This window comes from Polyodon spathula, chromosome 7 (genome assembly GCF_017654505.1).
Source record: "Polyodon spathula isolate WHYD16114869_AA chromosome 7, ASM1765450v1, whole genome shotgun sequence".
Classification (NCBI taxonomy): domain Eukaryota; kingdom Metazoa; phylum Chordata; class Actinopteri; order Acipenseriformes; family Polyodontidae; genus Polyodon; species Polyodon spathula.
In genome coordinates, this window is record NC_054540.1 from 53,074,748 (window position 1) to 53,097,378 (window position 22,631).

General features: G+C 36.9%; 1 protein-coding gene across 7 annotated transcripts in view; it reads right to left on the bottom strand.

Annotated features, from left to right (window-relative positions):
• Window positions 1–22,631, bottom strand: part of LOC121318781 (ecto-NOX disulfide-thiol exchanger 2-like) — a 127,370-nt gene that overhangs the window by 78,287 nt on the left and 26,452 nt on the right. For 6 of the 7 annotated variants that reach the window (XM_041255832.1, XM_041255830.1, XM_041255828.1 and 3 more), the window contains exon 2: window positions 16,941–17,055. In XM_041255832.1, coding sequence (XP_041111766.1) covers window positions 16,941–16,974 — 34 coding nt within the window. In that variant the 5' untranslated portion in view covers window positions 16,975–17,055. Of the gene's footprint in view, window positions 1–12,361; window positions 12,565–16,940; window positions 17,056–22,631 lie in introns of those variants that run through there. The other variant, XM_041255829.1, reaches the window with a different exon arrangement.

The following is a 22,631-nucleotide window of genomic DNA, read 5'->3' on the forward strand; positions in this document are numbered from 1 at the left end:
ATATGTCATGTTAGGTACACATAAATTATATAACAACTTTAAAATGAAGGGGAGAAAAAGGCCTATAAAAACTACTGAATATAAGGATTGCATGCTTGTGTGGTGATAATCAATCTGTGGATTTCAGGGTACAGTTGTACTTTAATATATGAAAACAATCTTGGGTGAGTTGTGCATTCCTAGTTTTATTTCATGAACAGTTTGTGTGAACATCTGCAGCAATTTATCTGTGTCTCATTTGCACATCATCACCAAAGCACACAACTCATCCCTTTTGTGGGGAGGATAAACACCACATGGTTCCATTACACAGTCCCTGAACACAATACTTTCTTGGTTAGTAATAGCAGATATATATGCAAGAGAGAGCTTTTTCACGTCCATGACTTTGACTACTGCAAATGAATGCCCCCCTTTTTCTTGTTTTCCTCTTCATACTCTAGATACTGCCACAGCAGCACTGCAAACCCCTCTGCCACTTCACACAAGCACCCACCCCCGCACAAACAGCACAGGAAGAAATACCAGCTGCTTATAATTGAATTACAACTACAAAAGTTAGGATTACAATGGACTCTGCTGTTTGGGGGTGACTGACAGAATTGTCTAAAAGGTGTCATTCTGACAATAACAGGTCACACAGTAAATGCAGAATTACTAAAGCATGGCATTTGAACTCCAGGGAATATAACAGACTGTACAAGAAAAGTCAGTTACTTGCTGCTCAGTACACAAAACTGACAGAAATGCTGTCAACACATATGTGTGACAAAATGTCACTATACCATCAATCTGCATATTTTTCCACCTAAGGCCTAAAATAATGTATGGAAACATACACAAACTGATGATTTGTGATTAAAAAAAAGTGATTAAGCCATATTAAATTCCAAACAGAAGCGCATAGTAAAAATAGATTACACCCTGTAACATTTTTTTTTTTTTTTTTTTTTGTTCCTGGGTAGTAAGTGTTATTTCCTAATTGCTTATGCCTCAAAAATATAGAAAATGGCTATTATTCCCCACAAACTTTGCTTTTGTGACCAGGACAGTGATATTTCAAAATATCACTATTTCCAATGGGAAAACGGGCGAATGTGTCTTTTCGTTCACATAAAGTCAGAAAAAAACAACATATGAATCCAAATTAACATGTATTTATAAATACAGTATAATCGTAAATCTCGAAAAACTATTCACTTCTAAATCTTTTGTAGTCATTTTTGTATTACTTTAGTATAAATACATGTTAATTTGGATTCATATGTTGTTTTTTTCTGACTATGTGAATGAAAAGACACACATTTGCCCGTTTTCCCATTGGAAATAGTGATATTTTGAAATATCACTGTCCTGGTCACAAAAGCAAAGTTTGTGGGGAATAACAACCATTTTCTATACTTTTGAGGCATAAGCAATTAGGAAATAACACTTACTACCCAGGAACAAAAATTGTGTTACATAGTGTTATGATGGCAAATTACAATACAAAAGGATTATAATTTCTTACATAAATACATAGATTTCTTATAATCAACCATCCACAAATAATTCATAGCAAGTTAGAAATGTTATTAGCAGTTTTTAGTTATACCCAAGTATATCTGAATTGATTTGTCCCCACATAAGCGAGGGCAGAGTGCTGCATGGGACCAGGTTAATACATTCAGATGGAACAAGGAATCATACTACTTTAAACAAGAAAGGTGTTGGTTGTGTTCCTATTGCCTGAAATAGCCTACTGTTCTCTTCACCTTTACATGATAAAATACCCTTTAAAAAGTACCAGTACACAAGTTCTGTTTTACATTTCATTCATCCAACAAACCCACTCCCCCATGGACCACTAACCCAGTTAGACTAAGACAATCTACAGTTCTATAACAATAACCTTCTGCTGACCCTAAGCAGTACACAGTGGATTTAGTTATAGCGTCATCTCTTCCTGAAGAGAAAAAGTAACAATTTAATGTCAGAACAAAACCAATAGGAGGCAAACCCCTGTTCAAGCCATTAAAACATGTGAGAAAGAAAGAAAAGGTGCAAGCAAGAGCTACAGTAGACACTTTCAGGTTCAATAACATGACAGGGACAAAGTGGTTTTGGCACAGTGAATTAGTGATACAGAAAGGTTTTTTCACTTGCTGAAAATGAATGGGAGGTCATCCTACCGTAAAAAAAGGTTCTCATTCAGCGTCTTAAAATTTATACTACAATGTAGCAAAACGGATTTTAATGAAAATATTTGCTTTAAAACATTTCATAACAAATAAAAGAAAAACCACACTGTTTGTTTTAAAGCGAAAAAAGCAGGAGGAATTTAATAAAGTTTGTAATTATCATTTATAGAGACCTTGTGATCTCTAAACTAGTGAGGCGTGCCTACCCTGCAAAACGCTGACAAGCAGTCATGTCATTTTCCACAGGAACCACTGAAATACAGTGTCATGACACAGAGCATATCCATAAAACCAACCATTTGATGATTTGTTGATCCAACTATTTTATCCATATAGTACTGTGTATAGTAACATGTAAAAGAGCTATTGTGGTATCTGTGCGAGAGATCTGTCTCCACATTGAGGCAAAGAGACTTTCTTTTTGGTAGAGCTCCTAACTTACACACTGGTTACTTGAACTTGTGTCAGAATTAAGGTTATGATTATTACTTCAACGTCTTAGCCAGCTGAGGCACCCGAGGCGCAGGCCTCAGTTAAAATCATACTAACCATTATTTATTTAGGCTCTCTTACATGTTGCTTTACCGCTAAATAAAATGCAGGTCATCCCTCGTTGTGTGCATACATTCATTCCCAAGTCCCGCTGATATCTACAGCCTCTGTGCTCTTCAAAATCTTTTCCTGTCATTGCAGACTACAGCGACACCGCTCAGTTCACATCATCCACTGCAATAAAAAATAATAGTTAAAACAATGTATTTAGAATTTTCTTGCATCCAACAAGTAGCACAGCCAAGAGCATAATGCCTCCAATTACAAATACTCCACGACAGGGTTTTGACAACACTCAATCTCTATCTCTCCCTATGAACTGAAATGTCTATAAGCTCAGCCTATGCATTTCTGAAACAGCTTTTGAATAGAAATTAGATGGTCATATACTGAATTACATGGTATGAAAATTAAAATAAACAAGTAAATGTACTGACTTCTTACACCTGAATACGTCTCAGATCTTCTCCTTGATAAAAAGCAAAAAGATCCCAAAGGTTTGAAACCCTAGGATAGATTTAGAAGCATTTACCTGCAGTGTTCAAGTGTTAATGTATTGCTACAGTAATTGTTACTCAGCCTTCTGGTAGGCCAGCTTATGGCTAATAGCTGGAAACTATTTTGCCTTCACCTGCTGAGACTAAGCTTGCACACCAAAGGGATTTAACTTTGTACATCAAGTTATGCACAGCTCAGCTGTTTTGATTAATCATGCAACACTTGAAAGTTTCCCTCCCGTGGAGCATTGCTTTCCATACTCTAAGAGACAGCTGGGCTTGAATTTTGGATGGAGATTCCAAAATTTTTGGGTAGAATGGCAAAAAAAGAAAATAAAAAAATGGCACTTTTGCATATTAAAAAAAAACTATATATAAGAAGCTGCTTTCAGGAGACTGAACAGCTGTTCAGTGTGAGAGAGCATTCTCCACTGCTTTCTGCAAGCAGAAGAAGAAAAGGGTGCATTTCTTTTAAACCAGCGCTCCAGAGTTTTTTTTTTGCTTGTTTGTTTTTAATTCTTCACACACAGCCCTATTTCTGTCTGTTTTTCACTGTTGTCATTTACATATGTCAGTTTAAACTACTGGATAGTTTGTACTGCCACAGAATGTTCTTTCATATTATGTAAGTTGCAACAGGATCAGGCATACTAAGTGGTAGAGATGAGAATATATGTTTTTAAAAAAAAAAAAAAAAGCTTTTCCAAAAAAATCATGTGCTTGGTCACTGCTACATACAGTGCCTACCCCACAACATCCAAGTGAAAAAATATTCTAGAAATTTGTAGATAATTAAAAATAAAAACTGAAACAGCTTGGTTGGATAAGTGTCCACCCCCCTTGTAACAGCAATCCTAAATTAGCTCAGGTGTAAACAATCTCCTTCAAAATCACACACCAAATTAAGTGGCCTCCACCTGTGTTAACTGTAGTGATTCACATGATTTCAGGATAAATTCAGCATCCTATAGATTCCCTCTGCTGGGTAGTGCATTTCAAAGCAAAGACTCAGCCATGAGCACCAAGGCGCTTTCAAAAAACTCTGGGACAAAGCTGTTGAAAGGCACAAAATCAGGGGATGGGTATAAAAAAATATCAAAGGCCTTGAATATCCCTTGGAGCTCAGTCAAGACGATTAAGAAGTGGAAGGTGTATGGCACCACCAAGATCCTGCCTAGATCAGGCCGTCCTTCAAACTGGATGACCGAACAAGGAGATTGATCAAAGAGGCTACCAAAGGGCCAATGGCAACTTTGCAACAGCTACAGGCTTTTATGGTCAAGACTGGTCAAAGTGTGCATGTGACAATATCCCAAGCACTCCACAAATCTAGCCTGTATGGTAGGGAGGCAAGAAGGAAGCCATTACTCAAGAAAAACCACCTTGCATCAGTTTGAAGTATGCAAAAAAGTCACTCATGAGATTCTGTAGCCATGTGGCAAAAAAGTTTTGTGGTCTGACAAAACTAAAATTGAACTTTTTGGGGCAAACCCAACACAGCGCATCACTCAAAGAACACCATCCCTACTGTGAAGCATGGTGGTGGCAGCATCATGTTATGGGGATGTTTCTCATTGGCAGGGACTGGGGCACTTGTCAGGATAGAAGGGAAAATGAATGGAGCAAAGTACAGAGAAGTCCTTGAGGAAAACCTGCTGCCCTCTGCAAGAAAGCTGAAACTGGGATGGAAGTTCACCTTTCAGCATGACAATGACCCAAATCACACAGCTAAAGCTACACTGAAGTGGCTAAGGAACAAAAAGGTAAATGTCCTTGAGTGGTCCAGTCAGAGCCCCAACCTAAATCCAATCACAAATTTGTGGCATAACTGGAAGATTGCCATCCATCAACGCTCCCCAAGGAACTTGACAGAGCTTGAAGAGTTTTGTAAAAAAAAAAAATGGTCAAATATTACCAAATCTAGGTGTGCAAAGTTGGAGACCTATCCCAACAGACACACAGCTTTAATTGCTGCCAAAAGTGCTTCCACCAAGTATTAACTCAGGGGGGTGGAGACTTATCCAATCATGATCTTTCAGTTTTGTATTTTTAAGACATAATTTTTCTCAATAAAACCTTTTTTCCCCCATTACAGTGTCGAGTACAATGTTTAGATTAATAGAAAAAAATCATCATTTAAATGCAATTAAACTCTTAGGCACTGACACAACAAAATTTGAAAAAAGTTCAAGGGGGTGTAGACTTATTACAGGCACTGTATATATTGTAATCATGGATGGCTAAAAAAACAAAAAACAAAACCAAAACAAACAACAATGCACCATTGACCCTGAATATGAAATGAACAATTGGGGAGGGGTAGAAGGCTGAGCTTGCAATGATACCACCCCTTTCAGCCTAGCTGATATAATGCAGAGCAACAGACTCAAAATGAAACCTAAGCTATGAACTCTGTCACACGTTGAGAGGCTTAACTTCAGGCAATCATAGTTCTGGCTAGAAGTACTGAATACACACACTGTATACATCTATGGAAAGCCTGGAGTCTGTACTTTTAAAACAAGCCATTTCTGGATTTTACGGTGACTATATACTATGTGAGTAACCTTCAGTGCGCTGGCGCCCCAAAATGAATGTGGCTGAATTAAGGCGAAAGTCACAGCTTGCAAAACAACACCTAGATAAGACTTAATATCATATTTCTTTTGGTAAAACTGTTTACTTACTGCAGTGTAAGGAGTTTCTATAATGTTTAAAGAGAATCACGTACAAGAGAATAAAGTCTCGCGGCACTTAAAATATCCAGCACTATTTTTATTTATTTATTTTAACCAGAACTACTCAGAATGTGGCTCATAGTGTTTTTGTCACTGACACCCACTTCCTTAGAGACTGCGGGAGTACCTTGGAAAATGCGCGATCCCGTGCTGAAAATCAAGCCCTGGACTAGTTGTTACAACACAGTATAATAATATCCTATTGTGGTACTGTAGTTATTATAATCCATTGTTCTGATTCTGGAATCACACTTAGGCACTCTGTTGTGTAACCCCGTTGTATGCAACCTAATCAACATGTGAACTTTCTTGCTAGCCACTTAACTGATCACATACACCTATACCCAAAAGTTTTGCATCACCCTACAGAAATAACACATTTTGCTTCATAAAGTCAAATGAAACCTGCTGAATAATGTTACGTTAACATATTGAATTGCATTCCGCTTTGTAATTTTCCATATACTTAAAAAAAAAAAAATTGACAAATTTCAAAATCTAACATGAAACACAGCACTACTATTATGGCTTCCGGTAGACACCTACGATATAATTTTTACAAAAAACTATGTCTGAATTTTAAAATTCTATGTGACATATGCGTTTAGGTGCTATCTTGTGATGTTTGACTGCTATAATTCTTACTGATGACAGCAGCCAATCTCTCATCCATACCCCAGAGTGCAATATGGAATTACAAATCAAACACGGCTCATGGGAAAGCTATTCACATTTTACAGATGATTGGGGACCTATAATAAAATACATAATTAAAAAAAAAATTAACAGCTTTTCTTAAATTGCGTTTATCTATCACAATAAAAAGGATTCACTATTACAATAATGAACATCTAAAATCTGTTTAGTCTTTTACAAAGTTTGATATTACAAAATAAAATGCAAATAAAATAATGTTAAATATTGTTTATTTGAATGCAGAGGGGTGCAATGATACACTAATGTCATGACAGAATATGTATCACGATATGATATGTAACACAATACATGTCTGGATGGGCTACTTGTATGATGTATGAGGCATAATAAGATCAAATGATTATTTAGCGATGGATTATTTTGTTAAACTAAAATTAAATGAGAGGTATAGTATGTATTCATAGCAATACATAAAATACATGTTCTTACTGAATGACCACTTGGTGAACTACAATGAGCTATGATAAGCTTCTGGTTAAATGCCTCTATTACGATACAAATTATCATAACTCTAGTATGCAGTTTTGAAAGAAAAAATAATTCAGCTTAAACTGGGAGAGGCAATATTTCTACTTTCAGTTCATAACTGAACAATGGCAATGGTGTACATGTCAGTGGAAGACTTTCAAGGTCACATCTGCATGGGGGAGAAAGCAAGGTAATGGTGGACAGATGAAGATGATTATAGACCCAAGTACTGACCTTTTCAGACTACCGTTTGAAGATGATCATTACAAAAAACACCTCATCTGCGAGAGCAGAGAATGAGCCACATTTCAATAGGGTGCATGGCCACCAAATGGAACCAGACAAAATGTTTAAAACTGTTCTGAATTAATATATGACCATTCATTTACACAACAGTAGTGTGCTGCATGTACCTACTGTACATATTTTGTATAAACAAACCCCGACCACACTGCAATATACTTGCTGATTTACTCTGTGCCTGTTACTGCAGGGCCACAATGGCACAAGGAACAGACTTGGGTTGCTTCAAACTAAGTCAGACTGAATAGCTTGCCTTCAAAACCCCAGGAGCCTGGCAGTGCAAGGTCTCTACACATGCACAGATCCTCCACAGAAAACAGGAAAGCCAAACATATAATACAGCATTTTCAAACATACAGAGTGCGCATTCAACTAAACACTATCTTTCTTTATTTCCTCCCAAATTCCTGCATTTAGAGTGTGTTTAAAGGGTACCTGAATGAATGCACTCAAGACTGGGGTCCTCTGTGTATCAACAGCTGGTAAGGCAGGCATCCAGGGAGCTGGTAAACATACCCCCCCTCCATCCCCCAATGCTAACACAACTCAGCCTTTGCAGCAGAGAAATATGTATTCAAGTAGTGAAAAGCAAATTGGTTAAACACGATCCTGACTTAGCTCAGAATAATATTTGACCCCCCAATCAGAAGCAGAATACTCATTGCATGCATTCATCACACTGCATCTTTATTGACTGCTACCTCCCTCATTAATCTCTACACAGCAGATGGTCCTGTAGCATGAATTCACGTATAACCAAGTGTTTTAAGTGTTTTAATTCAGGGTTCAGTACACTTCTAGATCAATGTTAAGATGTACTGAAGAGCTCTAACTCAATACATGTCATTTTTATTGTAATCTACCCATCTCAGACCAGCAGACTGTGTTACTGTTTAAGGCTCCAGTCAACATAAATTGGTGTTTTCCCTAACAAGTACAAATTTAATAAACAAATTAAAATAATTACAACTGTTGAAAAACACACTTTAAAACACGCATTCTCTTGCCAAGCACAATGAAAATAGTTACCATAAAGCAAGAGTTTATGTCTTGAGTCAAGGGATGTGCTGCACCATTTCAATAATTTTATTCTGACAGCCTTGAAATATAAAATGAAAAAAAAAACCCCACCACAATCCGGTACACTGTAGTAAAAGCTGATATACTGGTTGCTTCCATGACTACAGTATTTCTGTTTCTACTATGACTATTCTGGCATTTTCAGTAAATCCATCACGTTTTAATCAACGGACACATTTTAGAAAAGGCTGAAACAGGATCTAACCATTCTGTTCATATCCTTCGGTCAACTAAGCCAAAAATAAGGACTTTCACAGGTTGTGGAAGTATCTACAGTACCTACCTTGGATTTGTACATACTTTAGCTTTATAAAATCACAAACTATTAAATATTAATTCCTGTGTGGCTAGTGACACGACATATGATGTAGATCTTGTGCCCAGCCTCTCGGTTCCCTTGGTGACCCAGGAGGTTAATGTTATTCTCTGTTCACTCAACAGCGTTGTTGTTTCTAGACCACCACAGCAAAGCACTCTAATATAAATATAATTTAAAATATGTGCACTGGTACAGCACACAGAGATGGGTCAACTCTCAACAGGGACCAGCTGCTATCTGTTACAATACCAATTATCAGTCGTGCAGTTGTTAAGCTTAAGGTACCGTTGCTTTTAATTAGCAATCCATGGGAGCCTAGAGCAGCAAGAGATCCTGTCGCATGTACGACACACAAATCAATGCAAATACTAGAAACTCAATTACTGCAATACTCTGTGAAGACAAGCTCATTCTATCAGTAACATCAAATGCATTTTGCTTTTCAAAAACTGCAGCATTCCAATTAGGTTAAGCTGTCTACTGGGAGATAGCCTACATTTGGTTTGCTGCTGGTGGTAATCACATTTTAGCTAAGAGCATTAAAATAAGAGAGCAAGGGTTTCATATTCGGTTATACAGGTGGCTAGCCTAGTAATCAAAATTCAGCCATCAATACTATGCTACAAAGTAATAGGTGGTTGCTGTACAGCTCATATGAAAACAGCCCTTACATTTGTAATGTAACAAAATCTCAAATTGCAATTAAAATATCTCCATGGCAGGGAAGTACTTTCTAATTGTGTTGGATATTTTGTTTCAGGATATTAGAGTTGTAATGTGTGTGGAGTGCAATTAAAATGTATCGAGAAAGAGAACTGAAAAAACTTAAAAAACGTCTTTGGAGGAAATAGTAAGGTCTTTGATGTCGATGTTAAAAAGCCATGTGTATTAATGACTCCTTTAGGTTTCATCTGCTGCAAGCGTCCTTTCGGGGCAAATATTACACTTCAGTTAACGTAACATCAAGTAGTAGGCCACACCATCAGGGATTAAAAACAATGTGTTATTATGTTTCAGTGTACATTTAAAAAAAAAAAAAAAAAAAAAAAAAAAAATTAAATAATAAAGTCAAGCTCTTACAATTAAAGTTTTAATATGCAACACAAATCAAATCTGTTTCCCTTGAACTCATTTTATGTCCAGTTAGTTTCTTTCCCTAATGACCGATATATTCATGGGAGCCAGGGCCAGGTTCTGACTTCAGGCAAAAATCTAATAAGTGCAAGTATACACCGGAGAGGATGTGCAGGTAAACTTCTTTAACCAAGTATGGTACCAGAAATTTCTTGTTTAAAAATACTTTTAAGACCAAAGATATTTATATTGAATATTGTGTTCAAACAGCTGTATTTAATGTTTGTGCTGCATTACTGCACTTCATAAAACTATAACTAAAAAACACTGGAGAAAATTATGAAAGAAATTTACAACCCGGGTTTCTAAAAATGATTTGACAAACACGGATTATTCTTTTATTTTTTATTTTATTTATTTATTTATTTATTTTTTTAAGTATTATTACTACATTTTATTGACCGATTTTGGATCTTAAACATAGGCCGGTCAAACTGTATAGAGTCGCAGACACAGGGCATTTCAGGAAATGTACAGTAATCACAAATCGATCAGTGCGGAGCCCTACAAGATAAAACCAAACAGGTGTCATATTCCCCGATGGACCTGTATCCATCATGGTCCCATATTGACATAACTTGACATGATTCACTCCGGCAGATGGAGATGTAAGTGTTGCCTCTGGCCACTAGGGGAAAAAAAAAAAAAAAGACAAAGACACTCTCTGGCTCATTGAAAATCTTTTAAGGAGCAACGGAGACAGCTGTCGCAACAGAACCTACTGCACTGAAAATGGCAAAAGCCATCTACCTGGTGACAGAACTGCCAAGCCTGGGTCTGTGCGCTCATAAATTAACAATTTCCCCCTGAAGTAAAACATGGAAGAAAAATCACAAAAGGTTAGCAAAAAAAAAAATATATATATATATATATATATATATATATATATATATATATATATATATATATATATATACTATATATATATATATTTTTAGTTTTTGTGTTTATTAAGCAAAATGACTAATCAAGTTAATTACATTTCTTTGGAAAAACTGGAGCTCAGGGGACAAGTGCAGCAGTAAATACATATGTCAGGCAGGGTTACCGTTTGAATAATTTACGATAATGTATTTTGTCAAGCCTACTGGTAGATGACCATTAATAAAAATAATTTTAAAAAAAAATAAAAAAAAGACTGCTGGAAAACAGTCCAGGTCTGTTGTAATGTATTACAACCTGGGACCCCTGATACAATACAGCTAAAACTAACAAAAACATTTTTATTAAAGGACATTTGGCTGCCTTTAATGCAATGACATTATTGCTCGTTTATGGGATCAGGAGGCACGGCACCAAACTAGTTCTGCAGAATGCTGCAAAGGAAATCTTTAGGAAATGGAATGGGAACAACTGTATCATGCCTCAAGTCCAATTAGCAAGGAAGGAGATCAAACTGATACAGCTGTGTTTGGCAGGAATGTTTTAATCAATAGGCAGCAACAAAGGGTCAATTACAGAGTTACAGTTAATGTCTGCAAATTACCCTCGCAGTAACAAAGATCTACAAGAACTTTGTAGATTCAAACCACAGTTAAAAAAAAAAGAAAAAACAACACAACATATCATAATGTATATATTTGCATATAACTGTGTTAGATTATTTATTTAGTCTAGTAATGGCACCAGGATGGTTTTAAAACTCCAGGGAAATACATTATTTTATGTATAAGTGAACTATTGCAATTATACCTGATAGCCTACATAGTCTAAAGATTGTACATTTGTGTGGAGAATTTAAATGGTTCATGATGAATTATGAGACATGAATGAAAAGGTGGGAAAAAAAAAACAGTTAAAAGTGAAAAAAATAAAAATGAAATAAAAATACTGTCGTGGTCCTTTAATTTGAACGTCTCGGTTCTACGATTATTGAAAACGTAAAAAGAACCCTGTCATACAGTGCATACATACATTATTTAAAACCACAGGAGTATGGGAAATTCCTTTCCAAAACCACACACACTGAAAATACACAGGGAGTAAGGGAAATAAGATCATCACAGAGCTCATGAAACCTTCTAAAACCATCTCCACTGTTAGTGAGGCCAGGTGCAGATAACAAGGAACCCAATGCATAGCATACGGTATTATTTCACTACTGAAATAAAGGTTGATTACCTAGCAACGACTTTTTATATAGAGTGCTCTTATTTATTTTTAATCTTGTACCAAAAACAAGTTGCCTTCCACTGTGTTTATTGAAGTGGTACAAAAAGGCTTGCTTTTACTATAAAATTATTTATTTCATTCATTCATCTTTCTAACCACAAGCACATAAAACACAACAAGCTAGAATCAATGGCGTAACCTAACAAGAAACCAAAAGACATTACACACAAAACACACCATCAGTGTAAAGTTGACAATTACCTGTGTACTGCACAAGAAACATTGTCCAAAGCCCTGGTGACAACGATCAGACTTCTCTCAGCTTAAATTTCCCAGGAACGAATGTGTAATGTGAGCTGCAACAATCTCTAGCTCTGCTACAATGCCTCTGCTCAGCTCAGCTCCACACAGCAGAATGAGCCACAGTAGGCAGGGCAAGCAGAGGAGGATCCTTTTTAGCTAATACCAGCACACACATATATACACGCAAAAGGCAGGCAATGTAAACTGCAGACTCCTCCAGGGCAAGAGGGTTGGAATTGGCTCTTGTGATCTGTAACAGTGTGTGTCACTGTCTGTCCTCACTGAGTGACTGCTTCATTCTTCCTTACTGGAGCAGTGGTGTGGTTAGTAGTGAATGGCTGGAGGAGAGGAATGGGAAGGTGAAAACGTAGCATGATGTTCTGTGAACCTTCAACAATGTTCAGACATCAGTGCCTAATAATATGGCATGCATTGTCAAATCACAACTTCATAACATGCATGCCCATGATTAGAATTTATTATCACTCCCTATTGCTCAGGTTTGGCCCTTCAGCTATTGGAGACGAACACGGTGCATTATCCAAGTGAAGACAACAACATCCTTTTGTACCGAGAGACAGAGAATTTGTTCTGACAAGCCATTGATTACCATAAATTATACCATGGCATGATGTGTGAGCTGTAACGTTCATTACCAGTGGCATCCTGGTATTGAAAATAATGAAGCGGATGAAGACATAATAACTGCATCAGAAAGATCAAATTGTAACAAATGGTTTTTTAGTAGTTTGATTATAAAATAAAATGTATTAAAACTTTAATGGTTTTCCCCAACAGGCAAACAGAACACTATGCTTCCTGCTTTGGAGTTTTTCCAAACCAATGAATGACATAAAATACAATAAACAGATTTCTGACCCTATATACGAAACAGCACCTTCAGGAGTGTTTTTTGTATTGTATATTCAGTCTTAGAAAGAACACTATCAAATCCAGACCATTTAATAAAAAAATATCACATTGTACAGGGTAAGGAGGGTTATACTTGCAATCAAACTTCTCCAAATCTCCATCGAGTCTTTAGATAAAGCCATTAAAAAAATTAACCTGTACACTACGCACAACTACTACTTATGAGCTCTGTAGCCTGGAGGTGATATCTGGAAATTAACTGCTGTAAACACCGTCCTTATGAATTAATGACATAACCAAAAACAGCATATTAATTAAATGGGCAGAGTTACAAAGCAAAGCTGGTAATTTGCAGTGTTGTAAAGGGCTTCACAGAGCCAAGAGGGATGTTCCTCTTTGATGAAATGTTACAAGAGAGCAGGCTTAATCTTCCCCTGAGCATTTCTCTTTTGTTCAGTTGTATTTAAGCTTAAGAACAGATACGACAATTTCACCATTGGCATTAAAAGTAGCAAGACCTACAAAGCTAAAGCTAGCTGAAAAAATTGCATTCGTTTTAGCAAATAAAATATTTGTGTTGTGTGTTTTGTATGTAATCTATTATTATATATATATATATATATATATATATATATATATATATATATATATATATATATATATATATATATATATATATATATATATATATATATATATATATATATATATACACACACACACACACACACACACACACACAACACACTTTTTGTTTAATATATATATATATATGAGTTTGTAAAGTAACAACAGGGGGTGCGCTTGTGTAGATATGCAGTATAATCTTTGTTACTTTACACTTTTGTGACTTTGTATTACTGTACACTAACCTGCTAGAAGAGGAAAAAAGTGCTGTACTGCAAATTACAGCTCTTTCTCTATACACCACTCTAGTTACAAAATATGGTCATATACTGTATATTTAATATTTGATTAGAAAATACTTATTTAATCTTATGCCTGAGCTACTTTCTTGTTAAGATTTTTCTTCTTAATAGAGATATCAAAGTTACATTTTTATTTTTCTGCAGTTTGATGCTACCACTAGCAGAGTGGAGCTGTTTAAATTTCCAGGTAATTTTCCAGTCCTTACCATAATTTGAAGGTTGTAAATAGGGTTCAATATATGGTTTGTTACATTGGAAAGTAATAGTCAGTGATCAAGGTGGAAATGTTACAGAATGTTATTACACTGTAGTAATCTTCCGCATGCTGTGAAACCTCTTGTTTAATCTGAAACAAGGGTAACCTTTAACATCATCAGCCAGCCCTCCATATTAATGGCTTGGTTAACTCAAATCACCCCCACAGCTGATAAGGGCTACAGGAATAATTTAAACAGCAATGGCAGCCATAAGTTTGGTGCCCTGTATTCTGAGTACACTTCATGGATATGAAAACCAATGATTATCAATGAAGTCGACTTCCACTGGCAATTTAGAGAGCCGCAGCACGGTTTCTTTCTAAAACGTCTTTAAACTGCACAAGTCCTAGTTTAAACAGATCAAATTCTGGAATGCAGTTTGACATAAACCAGTTGTTATGCTTCTCAATGACCACTTAATGTCAGGTTTGTGGGGTCCACTACCTTGAACTCCAGCAATGAGAGAGTGAAGTTAAAGCATTCTTTAGCTCAACCAGTAGAGACACTGAATATAAAAACAACAACAACTCAATAAAAACAAACAATCTTAGAACCAAAGATAATCGTATGAACGGTAAAAGGAAAAATACTGTATTTTACTACACAGGGAAAAACAAATCTCTATACACTTGCAGTATTAGGTTTATGTAAATGATCCGCATCTCGCAGGACTGATTAATCACTCAAACTCCAGCCACGATTTTCCTGAAGGAATGAGAGACAATAGGAATGGTCACAGTCCCTCCAGACAATTAAAACACCTAGGCACACGTGTCACATTGAATCAGAGCTCTGCAGCCTGTGGGCTACCACCACTTTTCATTAAGCCATCATCATTTTTAAAGGTCCTGAATTTATTTCTACAGTCACCGGCTTGCAAGTACATTTAGTTGAATTCCAGCACAGCATTGGGTAAAAAACTGAAAGCAACAACCAAAAACAGTGTTAGTCTTAACATATTTAGGCAAGCCTCAAAGACCACATTTGATTGCATTGATATTGTTATTACTGAAGAGATACTGAAGGCGGGGTGTTTTTACTGCCACAGGTTTGCCAAGGGGTACAGGTCTTTTTTTATCATTGCTTCTTTATGACACAGAAAGTTTAATAGTATAAGCTTCCTCTGTGGTGCTGGTAGGGAGTGACAGCGGTATCCTCTAAATTGGATTAGGTGCAAACTCCAGCAAGCTCCCCTCTGGGGAGTTTGGCCCATAAATATTTATGGAAGAGATTTTATACACTGCATATGATACCTTTTAACCCTACTCTGTTTAGCCTTCCTTTCTGGGTTACAATTTAAACCCTGTTAATAGGAAACCTTGCAACATATCAGTCAGCCCCAGAGGTAAATGCACACACATTCACAATGCAATTAACAAAAAATGCTAATATTTGCTAGAGACGCTGTCTAAGTGCTCATCCATGACATGAATCGAACTGGATTTCAGGAGCTGATGAGTATTTTGGCACTGGTGTGTGAAGTGTGTATGATTCCTAATACCAGATTCCACTTCAGACAAACATGGTAGATGTTCTGCGTTTGATTCCTGAAAGAGGGAAAACTGTGTTGAAGTTTTAAGGCTTGGACAAAGCCAAAATGGAAACATGTTTACACATTATTGTACCTCTGTATTTAAATTAGAAGGTAAGAAAATGCGTATGGAGAACAAAAGTGATAGTGTAGTATGGCAGCCAAACTATATGCTAATCTACTTAAGATTCAGGACTGTGTTCACTTAACATTCAAAATGCATGTTTATATGATCTACAGGTCAAACTTTTGTATCTCCAAAACTAGAATTGACAATTAAGATCTGAGGTTATTATCTCATTGGATACAGATGGGTATTGGTTGTATATAAATCTCCACAACTGAGGAATGGCCTAACAACTATTAATGCTGATGATTGTGAGGTCCTCCCTCTACTGCTATTTCTTTATATCACAATCTTTACAATATAACAAATTCAAGTCTCTAAAGAGAGTGGATATTTAGGTCTATATGTGTTTACTTATTTATTTACATATTTAATCTCTAGCTTTTTGAAGTAGCAAATGTGTATGGCAGTGTAAAATGTACCCAGTCTAATAATTTGTAAATCATCTTGACAGCTGATACATATGAGGTGCATCTCACTAAAATCCTGCCGGGCTCATGAACAATGGAGCCCTGAAGGTCACTCTGTATCTGCCTGTCATAAGTCAATAATCTACAAGCTTGGTATAGACTAAATTTCTAAAACAATGAAATATAGGCGTATATTTAGAAAACAGTGGCATCCTCCTTTGGCTGGGGGCAGTAACCACCCAAGCTTGTTAACCACAGAACAAAATAATTAGAAAGTCAAAGCAAAGCACACACCTCGCTGCTTGGTCGTGCACTGCAGCTAATTGATACACAATAAGCACAGACCCAGATATGGGTTGCTTTATTTGTTTTTTTCCTAATTTTCTGTATTCTTGAACAGAATGCCTTACCTCCAGCTCTTCCTGCTCTGTAGTCCTTGTACATCACTAGACGTAATGCCTGTCACCTTAGGTCTGAGTCTCTGGTCTGTCCGAACAGCAGCTGTGAACCGTAACTACTGGACTTCTGTAAAGAATATAAATAAACAAATATATAAAAATGTGTGATGGATCATTTGAATAAAGAAATGTGGCGTGCATTTTTGTGGATTTCTCTAGCAGGTGTGTCAGCACAGTGCAAAAGCAATGCTTTGTGAGGCTGCTGTAAATCCACCATGCCCCACTGAGACCTCATAATCCATCCACTTAATTTACACCCTGTAAAATAGCACTATTCGGTTTCACACTAGCACCTAACAGAAGAGTAATTAAGTACATGACAGGTTTGGCCTTTAAAGGTGCAGTCAATGGTTACTTTTCCATCTGCTTGCTGATGTCACTTCCCAATGGCTACAGAGTATACATCCAAGTCATTCCAGCTCGGACGTGTAATACAGATTCTCAAAACACAAATACTGTAAACCCCTAGTCCTGTCGACACATAGACTTCATTTTTCTCATACAGATTACATTATCAGATGACCATTAAGTCACAAAAATGTTCCTAAAAGTAAAGCTGCTAATAAGCACGACTTGTCCAACATAAATACAATGAGAAACAGAAAATGTTTGTTACAGTTTACAGGCTTCTTTATATTGCAACTACACTGGATATTGTCACGATACTGTTCCTTGAGATCCCTTTCAACACTGACCACTGACAACCACCTACTTGCATAGCTGAATAGTTTGCCAAACTTATCTTTGACCTTCTCAAAGAAGTCAAGGTTAGCAAATCTAGCTTACTCCTCTGAGGTTAAAGCTACAATGGTGGTGCTCCACACTATCTTGCCACTTACAGAAGTTTAAGAGCTCTCTGACATAGTAACTTGGGTGATATTTGGAAACATGAAGACAATGTCTTCTTTATGGACTGTTTCTCAATACATCGGTCAAAAGCTGAAAAGGGTTAACCCTTAAGTAAGCAACATAGTTTTTGTAACATTGGCCAACTGTTACAGCAAAGTAGTGTATGCCTTCAGGGGCCACATGGTTTACAGCATTTACAGCTTATTACTTGCTAAATGAATCCAATATAAAAGATGAACACATGTACATAAGCATAATTGCTGGTTAATTTTGTCACTAATAATATTTACACTTCACCACAATACATATTTCACAGAACACCAGAGACATTATCAAAGCACTGATATTAAATGTAATTATTCGATTTGAGCACTATGTTTCTTGGGGGGGGGGCGGGCTAAATTGTGGCTAAAGAAATGTACATGGAAGCAGTCGATGTTTTATCATGCTCTTCACAGTTAACGCACATCTTCTAGGGGCAAACTTCATTTTGGTTGTACATTTATCTGGTTAATGTGTTAATGCGTCTGACAATAATAAAATAAAACCATTCTAAAGATGCACAAAACTTGTTTTTAAGTGCATCTCTAATGAAGTCAAAAGCAGCAGGTAGGCTACCAGTTGCCAAGCATCCATACAGTTACAAATAAGCATGAAACATCTAAAAGCTAGAAATGAGAGAGAGTGCTTTTAACAAATGTTGATGTGGGCTAACACCATCTAATCTTTTCATTCAATTTCTGTATTACAAAAACCACGTTTCCTGCAATATTTTCCCCCCACTAATTCAAACATGGATTTGGTGAAAAGTGAAGTGTAAATCCTGAGACAGTTGTGAAAATTACAAAAAGGCTTGCAACGGGCATAAAAGCAATTTTTAAAAGAAACCATAGAAATTATAACCAAGATAACGCTAGGCTACAATAATTGTCTAAATTGTTTCCTACTGAAATATATATATAAAAAAAAAAATTACTCAAAATGTGCTTTTAAGGAAAGAAAAAAAAGTTAGCAGCATAGAAACTCATCATCATCTCTGGCTAAGAGGGTTGCCACTGTACTGCTCAATTTACTTCTGAGAACAGTAATCAGAAACCCATCGGCAACCGCACTTAAAGCTTGCCTGTTACTCTAAATAGGCATGCAGCCGAGAAACGCATAAAAATCTCATTTTCATTTCAATATGCCTATTACAATTCAGCATCAGAAATGGGACACTTCTTGTTGCTGTTTTTGTTATTATTAAAAAAAAAAAAAAGTGAGGCTCAATATTTTTCTTAAACTTTATTAAACTGCTTGAAGAGTAATTTCCAAAGTCTGCAGGAAATAAAGCTCCTAATAAACGCTGAAAATGTCTAGACTTAATTAACGCAGACTGAGGGGAGAGACGGCGGTTCTCCTGTGGGGGTCCCTTTGAGAGCTACTACATACCTACTCTCCTTGCAGAATCTTCAGAGCAAATAGTCTTGTGGCAATGAGCTTATCGAATCCAACAGGGGTGGAGATCATATCATCAGGAATTCCAAATTTTGACCTGTTTTTGTCAGTAATTTCCATTGTCACATGGGTATCCTGTTTACTTGTGCTGTTAAAGCGATGCAAGGACTGACAGGATTGTAAGTGGGCGTGTGTGACGATCGCTAACACATGTACAGTATGCACCTGAAAGCGCCTTTCACTGTTTTTTTTACTGCAGAGCCGTTCATCCCATGTAAATAGTTAGAGAAGCAGTTTGGAACGCATGGTCTGACAGGACCATCTGGATAAAAGATGTTTTAAGGGATACACAGTGAGAGGGAAAGAATTGCAGAATGGATAAAAACAAGTTTTTTTTTTTTTTCCTGTAGAGAGGATGTGCAGAATGATTCATTGTCTTTTCCTGCAGGTTAGATTCTGTGCTCTTGAAGATAAGACACTATCACTACAGATTTTAATCCAATTGATACAGTTCATGTGCTCCATATTCCAAACAGCTACAGTATCGCACCTTGCCCAATGATTCTTTAAAACGGACTCTATGCTAGGCCTTGCAGTTTAAAAACACAGTTTGACGAATGGAGTAACAAAACAAACACATTGTAAATTATTCTAATCCATTACTAATGTGTGGTGTACTGGAAGACCTTTGAAGGCTACGTGGTGTTTACCTTCAGTAAGCAAACCTCATTATGCTTTGAGAACCAGCAGTACCTGGGAGCAGCAAACCAAAACCTGCATGGCTAAGGTCAAAATAAATCAGAAAAGTAAAACAAGATTTGAGGAGTCCTGAGAAGGGAGATGATTCATATGCATAACAGTTTTAGCTTCGTGCAAAGCCCCAAAAACCAGCACCTACAAATCTTTAGGCATAGTATTACCAAAGACAATAATCTGAGATACAAACTGAAACCTACTGTAGGCAGTCGACACATTTTCATCTAAGGATGCAAACTATCGACACATACCCCGGGGACACTCTTTATATCTATATAGTGCTTGAACCATCTACAGTAAGATTACAAGTTGAGTGAGTTACCAATTATAAACCCAAGGCTGTACTGTTCCCCTCATCTCAACAAAGGTGGTCCTCTAAAGCAAGAATAAAACAAAAACCTGGCAGCAACCCCTCCCCTTCTGAAACCTGCTTTATCGAACACAATCAATGAAACAACATCACAAGAAGCAGATAATAAATCTGGCAACAAGGGCCAATTCATCTTACTGCACCAGAGACATACAAGACCAGCCTTACCAAAGGTAGCACAGCATGGCAGAGATGGAATACGAATCACATTACCAGCTTCTGATCCATCTCATCAACTTTACCAGCTTGTGATTTATCTTGCTCGCCTTTGATTTCACCTCCTTTTACTTTAACTTCTGCAGGGGTTATCTGAACATATGTATATGACTAAGTGTCTACAGTAACACGGAGCTGGAACTACACCTTTAAATCTTAGAAGAGTGAAAATAAAGTAAGGAGAGCAGGGGAGGCATGAGGTTGCTCAGTCTACTGGCAATCAAACATGGAGCTTTTCCACCTCAGGGTTTTTTTTTCTATGAGTACTGATAACCATTTCCATCTAATTTCCTAATGGATCTGCACTTGTCTCCCAAATACAGGGCACGGACACTTTGAAGAGTTTACATTAGTCAAAGGGAGGATGGACATAGAGACTGAACTTCCTTCTCACCCTGGGTACTAGCTGAGAGGCAGCAACACTGCTGTCATACCTGCTGTTAAAACAAACAGATGACAGCTGGCAGTAAAGTTTAAGTATACCTCCTACATCATGCCAGAGACTGCTTAGCAACAAGAAAAGAAAGTCATTCAACTGATAAATACTTTATTACACATAATTGGGATTATATTATGCCTGGACGGTTCAGAGGCTCTACATGAGCATAAACCACAGAACAAAGGAGAGGCCTGTCGTACTCTGTGTTCTCTATCAGGAAAATACCACCTAACCTTTTTAATAAAGTAAACATCATTAAAGGCAGCAGTGCATGGGTGGAATTTATTCTGTTTGTGGATCTGCAAGTGAAATGTGATGCAAGCAATGTCAGGCATATCCTCCTGAGACTTGTTAAATCAACAACTTCTTTCTCTTGTGACTTCTGCAAGCAAAATTTAAAAAACATTAACAAAACAAACCCAGAAGACTTCATAGATTCTTCTATACATTTGGATAAATGTCAACATTGCAAGGAGGCCCGAGATAATCTGGTAGCCCAGCACATGCTCCATTCAAAACATGAGGAACACACTGTCTATGTCAATAGCAACACTTTTGACAATAAAGGTTAATATTCAGAAACACCTGAGTGTTAGTCCAAACAACATTTAAAGAGGTATAACTAATGAAATAAAATTCTAGTATATCAAACCCCTCATACATTTCCATTTGTTAGTCTCAAGTGTGCAGTTTTGAAAGAAGCACATTTTAGAGAAAATGTTTAGTTTGGAGAGTGACATCCTTCCTTTCAACACTTTCTTTCCTGTCTTCCTTCTTTAGTAACTTTGCAGCCAGTTTTAACACCAAAAGTCACTTAAGGAGAACTGACACACTGTAGAGGGTGAAATAGCAACTACCTTAAAGTAAGCCAGGCAACGTAGAGCTTTCTTGAACTCTTAAGCACCAGATACATTTACAGAAAGGAGTACCCAAGGATAGTTACAGTAATACTTGTAATACAATTGTATTTTACAAGGGACATCAATGGAAACTTAAGATAATTTCCATGCATACATATTTTATTATGCTTAATATAGAAGACTGCAGCTATTGGATACATTAAAATAATGGCATTCAGCAGTCTGTATCATGTTTCATTTACTCTTGGTGATAATTTAAAGGTTGACAAATTGATGACTATACCTGCATTTTTCTGGCTTACACATTTGTCAGCATCATGTTAACAGCATCAGTTCCAACATCTGACACCACTGTGTAAATGCATATCTGTCGAAGCTTTGATTACCATAAAGATGCACTCTTGTACTCAGCAGACTTGACGGCGAAAGCATATTTCAAACTGTAACTGGATGTCACACACCAGCCTGATTGACAGTTTAAATAAAGGAAGTGGGGTACGAGGATGCTCAGGCAGATGTTTGTTCCTCCAACAAAACAAAAAGAGTACCAAGAAATGAGCCACTATGCCAGATACTCAACTCTGGCCCTCGAAATCAAATCCAGTCCAGGCTTTTACTGTAAGCAGGTTCTAATGTACTGAATTGAAGCTGCCAAGAGGCATTTAACTAATTTACGACCTGGTTGAAATGAAGACCAGGACTGGAATATATCTCGA